The sequence below is a fragment of the Mauremys reevesii genome, linkage group 4 (genome assembly GCF_016161935.1).
Source record: "Mauremys reevesii isolate NIE-2019 linkage group 4, ASM1616193v1, whole genome shotgun sequence".
NCBI classification, from domain to species: Eukaryota; Metazoa; Chordata; order Testudines; family Geoemydidae; genus Mauremys; species Mauremys reevesii.
This window is the reverse complement of record NC_052626.1, coordinates 114,335,400-114,348,691: the sequence shown is the minus strand read 5'-3', so window position 1 is coordinate 114,348,691 and position 13,292 is coordinate 114,335,400. Positions and strand designations below refer to the sequence as shown.

General features: G+C 46.0%; 1 protein-coding gene across 1 annotated transcript; it reads left to right on the top strand.

Annotated features, from left to right (window-relative positions):
* Nucleotides 1-12,410: 12,410 nt before the first annotated feature.
* Nucleotides 12,411-13,031, top strand: LOC120403976 (olfactory receptor-like protein COR9). Its single transcript, XM_039535997.1, has one exon. It carries the CDS (start codon nt 12,411-12,413, stop codon nt 13,029-13,031), a length of 621 nt encoding a protein of 206 aa, XP_039391931.1.
* The last annotated feature ends 261 nt before the right edge of the window (nt 13,032-13,292 follow it).

Sequence of the window (13,292 nt, the reverse complement as noted above, 5' to 3'; positions counted from 1 at the left end):
CTCCAGAAAGCCAGAGCTGGCAGTGCCAGCAGGACTCGATTCCCAGTCTCCCTGGCTCCGAGTGGGACCTGTTGTAGTGACTGATGGATTTGCTCCTTGTCCCCCATCCAAAGCCAATAACACATCTCTGGGTTGGCAGTCATGAGTTAGACCTTCTCAGCACCCCTCTGTCTCCTGCAGCCCTCAGCTGTTCCTTGGACTGCGGTGGCTTGGACGGTAACAGGAGTGGATATTGTTACTGGCTCACTGGGTGGTTCTAGCCAATGAGGGTCTCAGTCTAGCCTCAGAGGCCCACACCCCCAGACACTACAGGTCAGGGTGGATTGATTTCATTCCAAATGTTTTGTAGTTGTATTTTTGAGTTATTTTCCTAATGAGAGATTGATTCTCATGAAATTCTTAGTGGTGGCCGATGACAGAACACGGAGCAACGGTCTCAAGTTGCACTGTGGAAGGCTTAGCTTGGCTATTAGGAAACACTAGTTCACTAGGAGGGTGGTGAAGCCCTGGAATGTGGTGGTGGAATCTCCATCCTTACAAGTTTTTAAAGGTCAGCTTGACAAAGCCCTGGCTGGGATGATGAAGTTGGGGTTGGTCCTGCCTGCAGCAGGTGGGTTGGACTAGATACCTCCTGAGGTCTGTTCCAGCCCTAGTCTTCTATGATGCTAGGAATAGGGATTCATTGAAACATGCTGACTTGCTGGTTTTGCAGGATACAGAAAAACAAAAAGGTTGACTGAACCATTTGTTTTCATTTCAAACAAACTGAGGTAAAGAAGTATCTCTAGTTCGTGCACTGAACTGATTGTTCCTGCTCATAACGTCCTTCCAGATTTTAGAAGTAGTAGCTCACACCTCCTCCTCTCTAGCCTTTATTCATATTTTACAAGGGGAAAAGAAGCCTTCATCCTTTTTCAACTCCCAATCAGTTTCTTACATTTGAATGAAGTAGCTGCATCAACTGGAATGAAGAAAATATTCTTTCTGCACCCGCAGAAGAGGCTAGTGCTGCCAAAATATGGCTGAGTGTTTCAATAACTTCTGGACCCCCAGGTGCTTAGGCAATGACTTCCAACAGTTCAGTGCTTTGACTTCCCCTGACACTTGGCAGCAAACATGGACTTCTTCATATATGTAGTTATTTAAATTACTTTAATAGGCTGGAGCAACTAGAGTCCTTAACATCACTTGTCATCATTTCAAATTTTATACTGGATAAGTTTAAAAGAAAGCTTTTTCAATATAAATTTAAAAAACCCAGTTTAAATAAAAATAAAATCTCTTTTGGGGGCGGGGTTAGGTTGTGAAAAAGCCACTGACTGGTCTTGCCCTTGATTTTAGAAGAACTGCTTCATCTGAGAGAATCAGAAACTGCTTGTATTCTAGTCAAGGAGAGGAGGCAGCAAAATTCATCCTAGCAGTAATTTGTTGGGCCTTATTTGCTCAGTCTCAAACAAACAAGTGTGCAAAACTCTAGCTAGTCTCTTTTATGTAGGCCCAGCTAAGAGGTGGTGGGAGGGGCAGGAATGCTGTCTCCATCCCAGATCCAGTAGCAATTGCACAGGATATTGCCACAAAACCTACATTTTACTGCCAAACTCTCTAAGCCAGTCCTCTCCTGCGCTTCCTGGTTTCTAAGTTTCAAATCCACAAAACCTTCCCCTTGACAGTCACTGCCCAGTTGGTGCAGCAGGCAGAGGAACCTGAGCAGTAACATTGTGACACCAGAGGTAACTCAGCCACCTGTCACTCCCTGACTCCACTAACCCGGAGCGTAAACCCGAAGCCTGAGCCCTGCCTTGGGCATCGCTCCCACGGAAACCTGAGGACTCATTTACTGACTTATGCAAATCACCTGTGGAGAGTTAGCACTGACTGGCTGAATTCATTCTCCAGTCACAATGCCCTTCAGCTTACAGCACGAATGGAAGGGGCACAGGGTGGAAATCAGGCTTTTCTGGTGGCCCGTTTTCCAATTGAGAAGAAGGGACAAGAGGGAAGCAAAATGGCCACATTCCAAACGCTCCCAGCGAGTCACAGATTAATTCCAAGCCCAGAGGAAACCACTGTCGTCTGACTTTCTCTTTCACTTCGGCCATAGAATGTGCCTCAAAATAATTCCCATAGGAATTAGAGCAGGTTTTTAGTAAAACACCCAAGCTTGATTTTAAAGGAGGCCAGTTGCGGATAATCCAGCACAACCCTCAGTGAATTGCTCCAAACTCTAATGTTAAAAATCCTCCTCGCCTTCTTTCCAGTGTGTATTGGTCTAGCTTCAGCTTCCAGCCATTGTCTGCTCATAACCTTTCTCTGGTAAAGGGAAGATGGAGGCTTGCTGCAGCAAGGCTCCAGGGCTCTGTGAGGTTCCCCCTGCCCCATATCCCTGTCCTGCCTGGCTGTTGGCAAGGGAGCTCTGTGAGGTCACAGACGTCTCACTCATAGAATCATAGACTATCAGGGTTGGAAGGGACCTCAGGAGGTGTCTAGTCCAACCCCCTGCTCAAAGCAGGACCAATTCCCAGCTAATTGTCTTTGCTCAATGGGCTGAGTTCCTGCCAAAAGCTTTTGTGAAGTCACTGCCACACCCACCTTTCCCTGGCAGGCCTGACCTCTGCCCCTGGCCAGCCCCGCTGGATGTTTGAGCTGCACCCCGGATCACCCCACTTGCTCATTATTGATTCTGGGGAGCAAGCAGGCTACCCAGTAAAACAGCAGAGTCTGTTCCGCACCCCACACTGAGGTTTTCATAGAGGCATCAGTTGTGAAACAATTCAGTCTCCTAATCTGGCCTCTATTTCACGGGCTATGAAATTTCACACTCTTAGCGCCCTATTGAGCCCAATTGCTTGTAATTCACTAAAAGGCACCTTCCCAACCAGTTATGATGGTAGGACACCAGGAAACAGAGACTCCACCTCTCCCCTGGGTAATTTCTTCCAGTGGCTAGTCTCCCTCACTGTCATAATTATATTGGAAATTGACAACCTCTGATAAGGGCCCAATTTATGACAATCTTTTAAATAATTTAAATAGAAGAGAAAAAATAACATTCAGTAGAACATGTTCACTGCCAAGCTTTTCAGACAGTCGCACCACTGATGTGATAGCTAAGGCCCTGGAAGCAAAGCTAGCTGAAATGCTAACCCAGCTTCGGGCAGCAGTAGCTTCCTTGAAAGGTGCAGAAAATATTGTCTTCCTTTCAGTTTATTCAAATCGTTCAGTTCAATCGACTAGTTTGCTGAAATTCAAGAAAGCCATTGGGAATTCACGAAATAGGCAAACTTGTTTTCCTCCCTCAATCTATGGATAAAAACTAAGGGGTAGATCTACTGGTTCATCAGTCTAGAAACATGTGGAGACTAGAATGTATCATTTCAGTTCACGAACCACACATCAAATTGCCTTTGTTTAAGAAATCGGTTAGTTTGAAATGCAAAACATTTTGATACAACTTCTTTCTTATGCTTCTCTTTCTAGCTCTGGCATGGCCTTGCTGTGTGACCAAAGAGAGGTCACTTCTTTTCTCTTTCCCTCGGTATCATGGGGGATGGAGAAAATTCTCTCAGCCCTAGCAGGAGAGAGATTTGAGCAAGTCAGGCGCGTTAGGGCCCTCGTGCTCTAAAGGATAATGGGCGATTATTGTTTGGGGTAAGAATCCCGACAGATTTGTTACTTGTCCCCCAACCAAAGCCAATAACACATCTCTGTATTTTCAGTCATGAGTTAGACATTCTCAGCACCCCTCTGTCTCCCGCAGCTCTCAGGTGTTCCTTGGATTAGGGAGGCTTGGATGCTAAGAGAACTGGAATTATTTTACTGGCTTCTTGGGTGTTACTAGCCCATGAGGGTCTCAGTCTGGCCCCCAAGGCCCGCACCGCAGACACTAAAGATCAGGAGGGGTTGATTTCACTCAAAGTGTTTTGTATTTGCATTTTTTAATTATTTTCCTAATGAAAGATTGATTCTCATGAAATCTTAGAGCTGGCAGATGACAGAACAAGGAGCAATGCTCTCAAGTTGCAGTGTGGAAGGCTCGGATATCAGGAAAAACTTTTTCCCTAGGAGGGTGGTGATGCCTTTGAATCTGCTAGGATAGAGTCCCCTATCTTGTATCTATATCTAGAACCTATATTTTTTCTTACCTTCTACACAGATGACAACGTCTTTGAAACAAATGAATGTTTGGAATGAAAAACACATGCACTGAATCTCCTGCACACCAACGTCTCTTGGTCCTGAGTAAGAGACCGCGAGCTGGAGGCTTGCTGCAGCAAGGCTACAGGGCTCTCCGAGGTTCCCCCTGCCCCGCATCCCTGTCCTGCCTGGCTGTTGGCAAGGGAGCTCTGTGAGGTCACAGACGCCTCATCATCTTTGCCCAATAGGCTGAGTTCCTGCCAAAGGCCTTTGTGAAGTCACTGCCACACCCACCTTTCCCTGGCAGGCCTGATGTCTGCCCCTGGCCAGCCCAGCTGGATGTTTGAGCTGCACCCCAGATCACCCCACTTGCTCATTATTGATTCTGGGGAGCAAGCAGGCCAACCAGTAAAACAGCAGAGTCTGTTCCTCACTGAGCTTTTCATAGAGGTTATGAAACAATTTGATCTCCTAATCTGGCCTCTATTTCACAGGCTATGAAATTTCACACACTTTGCACCATATGAAGCCCAATTGCTTGTAAGTCACTAAAAGGCACCTTCCCAACCAGTTATGATGGTAGGACACCAGGAAACAGAGACTCCACCTCTCCCCTGGGTAATTTCTTCCAGTGGCTAGTCTCCCTCACTGTCAGAAATGTGTGCCTACGTCTCATTTGAATTTCTCGGGCTTCAGCTGGCAGCTGTTGGTTCTTGTTGTGCCTTTTTTGGCTAGATCGAATTAGCCCTGCCCCGTAAAATCTGATCTCCCCGTCCTGCTGGACCCCCCAGCCAGGAGAACCCAGTAGGGGCCTCCTAGCTGTTTCTCTGCCCATCTGGGGACAGGACTTCCTCTCCATGGGGATATCAGACACACCTGCAGAGGAAATGCAGAAGTGAGCGCGCTGCATCAGCCTGGTGTTGGGCTCAGGGCTTTGGCCTTGGCAGCTTCTGCTCCACTCACGTCTCTGGGTGCCCTGACTCAGAGCTTCTGGCCCCCTGTGGCTGCAGCCAGTGCTGGGGCAGTGGGCTCAGGACTTTCATTCTCCCCCCACTCCTGCTGGCGCTCTGGGTGCCTGGGCTCGGAGCTTCTGCCCGGCATCTGCAGCGGCGCCTCAGGGCTTCCTTTGCAGGTCCTTCTGGGGCTCAGGGGTCCATTTCTCTGGATGCCCTGAAAATGGTAGGAGCCGAGGTGCTCCCAAGTAGACGGTAGGAGCTGAGGTGCTCCCAAAAGCAGGGACCCACCTGCACATCTGGGAACCTCCTCTAGCTTCAGAAAGGTTGCTGGCTGCTGCCCTTGGAGCCAGGTCTAAAGGCAGTACAGAAGTGAGGGTGGCAATGTTGTGACCCTCCCCACAACAACCTCTGAACTCCCCCGTTCTCCCAGGTTGGTGGGGACCCCCATGGTTACAATACCAGGAAATGTCAGGTGGAAACATCGAAATGATGACGTTGGTCAATTTCAAGGCCAGAGAGTTTGTAAATTAGTCAAAGTGAGCCCTGAATTTGGTAGGGACCTGGCTATTATGGAGGTCCGAGCAGGTTTGCACTCCCAGTTCTCTTGAAAGGCCATGGAGAATTACTGCTGCCTGAGAAACTTCCCAGAATAAGCTACCAGGACTGGGGGGAAACGAAGGAAACCAACCAAAGCCTGAGCTAGGATGGAGAGCATTGATCCAAGCCGTGTTTGAACCCCTCCACCCCCCACCTGCCTGCCCGTGGTGAAACAGACAGGGGGGCACTGATTTCTAGTCGTGAACTTGCTACAGACCGTGGGCTTCAGCACAAGCCGTACAGCCCATACTCTGAACTCTTGGATAAACAGCAAAGCTGGCTTTTCCGAAACCTTTCCCCCGAGTGCCCTGCATCCACTTGGGATTGTGCCCAGCAGAGGCTGGTGGAGGGGAGGGGAAGGGAGCGGAGGCCATGCAAATGTTGTGGCGTCTGCACTACCCCCCAGACACACACTACAATGCAGGGCGTAATATCCAGGACAGTAAATTATTTGGCCATAACCTACCAAATCCTCAGTGTTGAAAGTCCAATTTCTCTAGAAAACAATGGGAGGGAGGGGTTAGAGAGCTGCAGTAACCACCTGGACTTCCAGTCTCTGGCCAGGCACATCCCTCTCTGCAGAGTTTTCACTGCTATCCGTCTCCAAACTGGTCCTCCTGATCTAATGTGAGGTCACATCCTGGCCTTTAGGGACATTGGCAGGATCTTCCCTGTTCTCAGCTGCAGCATCACCCTCGTTATCCTGCCTGATAAGGATCCCGCCAGGGCTCAGCTAAATGGCATGTGGCAGGACAGGCTCTTTGCTGGAGGCCCTTGGCAGCGCTCAATCGAGATCTGAATCGGACAGGCACGTGCAGCTGCATTTCCTGACTTTTTACTGGACTCCTGGACCCTCTCATGCTGCTGCTGCAAATGTTCCTTCTCGCTCAGCGCTGAGCAGCAGAATGCTCATTGCCCTTTGGCTGAGCGACACACAGACGTCTAGTCCTGCTGCTTTGAAAGAAACCGTCTTCACAGCTTTAATCCTGGCAGATATTGATTAAAATCTTGCCGTGCTCCTCTAAGTGTATTTGTGATTGGATGTGCTTCTTGCTAGGGGGGATTTTTAGATACATGAACTGCATGAAACAGAGGGAAAGGCAAAGAGAAGCATCAACACGTCTAAGAACTTGAACAATATTTGAAGACCATATATTGGTGTATAGCGACGCAACTGGTATTTTAATGAGACACATACCCCACCTGTGCCTGACCTGAGATTCAGCACCCTGAGGAGGAAAAACTCAGTGGTTTAAGAATTGGCCTGTTAAATCCAGGCTTCTGAGTTCAATCCTTGAGGAGGCCATCAAGGGAATTGGGGTAAAATTCTGTTTGGGGATGGGTCCTACCTTGAGCAAGGAGTTAGACTAGATACCTCCTGAGGTCCCTTCCAGCCCTGCTATTCTGTCCTCTTGTGTTGGCAGAACAAATAAACCCCACCTCCAGTTACCCCTTATACAATCCATTTGAGTTCAAGAAAGAGAGATCTGTCTTGCAACAAGTATTAACATTACGAGGCAAAGACTAAGGTGAGTGGTCTCTTTTCCTTTCAGTTCTAATACCTGATGAAAGCTTCAAAATCCATTCCGTCGACCAAGAGAAAAGATTGTTTTTCTGCTCTCAAAGTGCTGATGCTTTTGACCCCAAAATGTTGTCTTCATTTTCTCTCACAAAATAACTTGCAGTGAAATGGGACCAACTGCCTAAACTATCCTGAACGCTGCATGTCAGAGTTTGGGAATATCAGGACATATCATCACCTGGTGTCAGTTGTCACGGATCCATCAGCATCAGCAGAGCTACGGTGATTTATACCAACTGAGTGTCTGGTCCATTGTGCTGTACTGAGTTAAAAGATTTTATACGCTGTGCATATGGAGATGAAAATAGTCTGTTTAAAATTACCCCTTGGTTTCAAAGAATCTTGTTCAATGGATGTTTTTTTCTTTTTTTTCCCTAAAAATGTGCTTCATTTATTTGCATATCAAACATTTTCATTTAAAATTTCCCAGAGTGGGTTTTGTGCTGGTGAAATATTCCCAGTTGACAGCCCTGGAGAGAGAAGATTGTGAAAAAAGACAGTACAGTATGGAATGGGCTTCCCCAGTGCACCATTCTTGGCCCCCATGGAAGCTCTCATGGGTTCGGGGTGGATACACACCAACAATGGAATGAAATCTCTCTTGCATAGTTGAGTTTTCTTCTTAGTTTGAAGCGGGAGAAGGAACAGGAACTTCTGGACCCACCTAGCTTCCAAGGGAAACATTTTTCTTGATGCTGTTTGACCTGCAATTCATTGTGGCCCTTTAGGTGGAGATCAGTGGGTATTCTCTAGGAAGCTGCTTTATGACTCTGCTAAAGTCATATCTTCTAAGGACAGGCTGGTCCTCCCACTGCCTCCACTCACTCACGGTAAATTATAGAGATTTGTAGCCGTAGGTTGTACAGAATGATAAGATACTGCATGTGAGCACGGGAGAGAGGGAGATGTTTTCCTTAGTATTCATTAGGGTCCTTTCCTTTGGAGGTGGAAGCTTTTCCAAACTCACTTGCTGCCTCTGCTTCCCCACTGCAGAACTCCAGTTGTAGGCTGTGCAATAAGCCAGAGCAGGCATGAGGGTTTCACCCATAGTTTTAATTCAGCTCTCGCTGCTTAACTTTGCTCTTCATTCATGTCTCCTCAGTTAATATACAGTGAACCAGTGTGAACGTAATCTTATTGATTTCAACAAGAATGCTGGTTATTGAACTTATCAGAGTTTATTCCTACTTTGTGGTTTTAATTGACTTCTTATAAATTGCATAGCTCCAGGTTTAGTTATGGAAAGGTGCTAGAGTGCTAATATGAGGCTTAAATCTACCACTCCAAGCACCCCCCGCCATAGATCAGCTAGCTGTGGTGACACTTGGCCTTTTAGTTTCATAAGAAGAAAATTATATTTGCAATTGTTGACTTTGCATTGTTTGTGGTTGGCATTTCTAAAATGCTGACTTGGGGCGGGGGGAAACATTTGCAATTGTCAATTGCTTCAAAGCAAGCAGCCTTTGGAAATTCCAAAATGCTCATCTCCTTCTTTTTAAAGTAATTCTTTTTCTCTGCCATTGTCATTCAGTTCACTTTCTCGAAATAGCTACAGTATTAGTGGGATTCACTTAGAGATTAAATATTTTAACTTTAATAGCAACTTTGGCTCTTTCTACCTGGAAATGATTCTTGAATTAATTTCTTTTCTATCCCACCTTACATCACAGTTAGGAGGGAACACGACATTTGAAAGTGTTCTGGATATTGCTCTGTTACAACAAGGTAAGAGTTGATGATGTTTTAGGAGCAGTTCTGAAACCTGGAAATGATAACGGATATAATAATATATTAATATTCTATTTGGGGGAAAAAATCCTTTATTTTTCAATTGTCTGTTTAATATAATGTTTTTTTCTCTTGATGTTTTCTCATGGGTTCCTATTATGGTGAAACGTGATTAGTCCCAACAGGACAATTGAAACGTGTGTGTATGTGCGTGCGTGCGCATGCGTTTTAATTTTTCACATTGATAAGGTAAAGAATTGTAGAAATCTAGTACCAAAATAGCCACCTTACTAGGAAATGGGGCTTCCAGATGAGTGTGACTTTATGCTTCCATTTCCATATGGAAATTTTGATTCCTATCTTTGGTGTTTCTTTGTCTCATGGAGAAATGCAAAAACTTTGTTACTGGAGACCTTGTTCATAACCATAGATGGGCAAATCTGAAAAAAAAACTAGGAGCTGTAATAAAAAGCAGCCAGAAAAGACCAGTTTGTGCAGAAGATGCATATCTCAGGGAAATGACTGAATATTCATGCAAATATATTGTTCACCATGTTTTTATTTGCAAGACTTTAACCCAAAATGATCTCAAAGTATTAAAGTGCTTGAATGAAAAGTCCACCAGCTATTCCAGTTTATAGCAACTCAGGATCGGGCTCCATAACTTTACCTTTAAAAAGATTTCAGGTAGGCGCCCACGTGGAGTGGGCCTGGCTGTATTTTGCATTGGCTGAGTTGCCCAGTGGACTGGTCATGCCATTTTATTATGGATGTTGTTTCATTAATGATCTGGAGGATGCCGTGGACTGCACCCTCAGCAAGTTTCCAGATGACACTAAACTGGGAGGAGTGGTAGATATGCTGAAGGGGAGGGATAGGATACAGAGGGACCGAGAGAAATTAGAGGATTGGGCCAAAAGAAACCTGATGAGATTCAACAAGGACAAGTGCAGAGTCCTGCACTTAGGATGGAAGAATCCCATTCACTCTTACAGACTCGGGACCGAATGGCTAGGAAGCAGTTCTGCAGAAAAGGACCTACGGGTTACAGTGGACGAGAAGCTGGATATGAGTCAGCAGTGTGCCCTTGTTGCCAAGAAGCCTAATGGCATTTTAGGCTGTATAAGTAGGGGCATTGCCAGCAGATGGAGGGATGTGATCATTCCCCTCAATTCAACATTGGTGAGGCCTCATCTGGAGTACTGTGTCCAGTTTGGGGCCCCACACTACAAGAAGGATGTGGAAAAATTGGAAAGAGTCCAGCGGAGGGCAACAAAAATGATTAGGGGGCTGGAGCACATGACTTATGAGGAGAGGCTGAGGGAACTGGGCTTGTTTAGTCTGCAGAAGAGAAGAATATGGGGGGGATTTGATAGCTGCTTTCAACTACCTGAAGGGAGGTTCCAAAGTCCATGGAGCTAGGCCGTTCTCAGTGGTAGCAGATGACAGAACAAGGAGTAATGGTTGCAAGTTGCAGTGGGGGAGGTTTAGGTTGGATATTAGGAAACACTATTTCACTAGGAGGATGGTGAAGCACTGGACTGGGTTCCCTAGGGAGGTGGTGGAATCTCCATCCTTAGAGGTTTTTAAGGTCAGGCTTGACAAAGCCCTGGCTGGGATAATTTAGTTGGGAAATGGTCCTGCTTTGAGCAGGGGGTTGGACTAGATACCTCCTGAGGTCCCTTCCAACCCTGATATTCTAGGATTCTACTAATCAATTAAAGGCAGGTAAAGCTGTCACAAACATCTTGGGAATTTAGACCCTGCTTTCAATTTCCTGATTTCAGGGCATTCAAATCTCATACTGAATAGTTCAGTAAAAGAGGACGTGTTTTTTCCTCTCTGAGTTCATGTACATTTATAATTCGGTGTGAACTTTACTAATCTCTTTGCCTTGAAGATCTCCTGCTTTAGGGAGTGCAGAAGGTTCAAATACACTGAGTGTTACCTTGCCTTGCTACTCACTCTGCTAGCTGGAAAGATGATAAAAACTGATATTAACAAACAACCTGACCCAAACCACAGTGAAAGAAATGGAAAAACTCCCCTTGGCGTCAATCTGTTTTGGATCAGACCCTCCTACAGTGAGTGGGAACACTACATTCCTAGGAAATGGATGAAAATTGACCTCCTCGCACAAAAACAAACAAATCTCTTTTGCATTGAACTTTTCCATGGAAATGTCAGCATTTTTACAACAAATAAAATAAAATAAAATCACAATAATCAATACAAATATTGTTACTCGGGAGTTCTAGCACTGTAGGGTGGAAGGGACCTCATGGAGTTTAGTCAGGCTCCCCATGCTGGGGCAAGACCAAGTAACACCAAGTAAACATCCCGATGGGTGTTTCTCTGACCTGTTCTCAAACATCTTCAGCACTGAGCAGTCCACATGCTGATCTGTCCAGCTGAAGTTCCTCAGGCTTCCAGTCTCCTTTATAGGCCCATCTTGTTGGTTTGGCTACATCTCCCAGTTGCTCCAAAATACTTCAGATTTCACCCAAAATAGACCAGCGCCAAAATCATTTGGATTTGGGGTTTTATTAATAAAAGCTCAACACTTTCCAAGGAGACACGTGGGAATTTTCACCAACTCGACATAAAAAGCCTCTCTTAACAGGGAGGGTAATTAACTCTTGGGATGATTTACCAAGGGTTGTGGTGGATACTCAGTTTACGGACGATTTTTAATTCAAGATTGGATGATTTTTTAAAAGACATGCTCTACTTTACAATGAAAACTATTGGAAAAAAATTATGACCTGTGTTATACCAGCAATTAGACTAGATTGGGGGTGTTGAATTTATCGTCTGCGAACACCTTGGGATCCACAGACTATACCTAAGGGGTCCTCCAAAGGTGGTTGTTACCATAGAACACTGCTTTTCAACCTGTGGGTCGTGGATTCCTAGGGGTCCACAGATTGTGTCTACAATTTCCACCTCCATTCAAAATTTTGGATTCATCCACAAATGAGAAAAAAATCCACTGGTCTAGATAATGAAAATGGGCTTTGGAATCTCTGACTAAATTGAATTTCCGTTGTTTCGGCATCCCTTAAGAGAGAACACGAGTCTCCACTGTACATCAGATTTATTGTTGTGGTACCCATTGCTTCTATCCCCTCCTCTGCCTCTTCTTTGACACAAAGCACAGTGACAGGAGAAATGGCTCCCGGAAACTGCACCAGAGTGACTGGCTTCATTTTCCGGGGAATCACTGACAGTCTAAAGCTGCAAAACATCCTCTTTGTGTTCTTCTTTGCCATTTTTTTCTGCACGCTGGTGGGGAATGTCTGGGTGATTGTGCTGATTAGCATTGACTCCCAACTCCACAGCTCCATGTACTTTTTCCTCAGCAACTTGTCCCTCTTAGATGTTGTCTCCTCCTCTGGATTGCCCCCAAGGCGATGCTCAGTTCCCTAGTGATGAGTAAAGACATTTCTTTCCCTGGGGGTGTGGTTCAGTTTTTCCTTTTCTCCTTCTGTGCCAACAATGAGCTTTGCCTCTTGTCTGTGACGGCCTTCGATCACTTTGTGGCCGTCTGCACCCCATTGCTTTATTATGTCATCCTGTCCAAGAGAGTCTGCTTCCAGCTGGTGGCTGGCTCTTCCCTAAGCGCCTGTGTCAATGCCACTGTGCATACGTGTACTGAATTCAGTCTGTCCTTCGGCCACTTCACTGTCCTCAATCATTTCTTCTGCGATATTCACCCACTCCAAGAAATCTCCTGCTCTGACTTTCGTATCAATAAGCGAGTGCATTTCATCTTTTCAGCCATAGAAACAATAAGCACCATTTTCACCATCCTCATCTCCTACACTTACATCATCTTTGCCATCCTGAGGATCCGCTCCACGGCAGGAAGGCACAAAGCCTTCTCCACCTGTGCCTCCCACCTGACTGTCGTTTCCATCTTATATGGGACCCTGACCTTTACATATTTACGACCCTCCTCTGGCAGCTCAGTGGACTGGGAGAAAATGGTGGCCGTGTCCGATACCCTTGTGATCCCCCTGCTGAACCCCTGATCTACAGCCTGAGGAACAAGGGGGTGAAGGATGCCCTGAGGAGGACAATACACCAGAAAATTATTCCTCACTGTATGTAAATGTAACCCTTCTGCCCCTCTGAGTTGGCAGCAACAAGGGCCGGGTTCAGTATCAAGGGGTTCCGTTTCAATAACACAAGGCAAAACCGGCTCGAGTCCGCACCCAGTGACCTGGGACAATTACATATCACCCCCCCGGGCACCTCTAGGAGGCAATACTTTCCCACTCGCAAGCACAGAG

Bases quoted from the DNA above. Each gene is read 5' to 3' on its own strand.
- LOC120403976 (XM_039535997.1), top strand. From the start codon at position 12,411: ATGCTCAGTTCCCTAGTGATGAGTAAAGACATTTCTTTCCCTGGGGGT.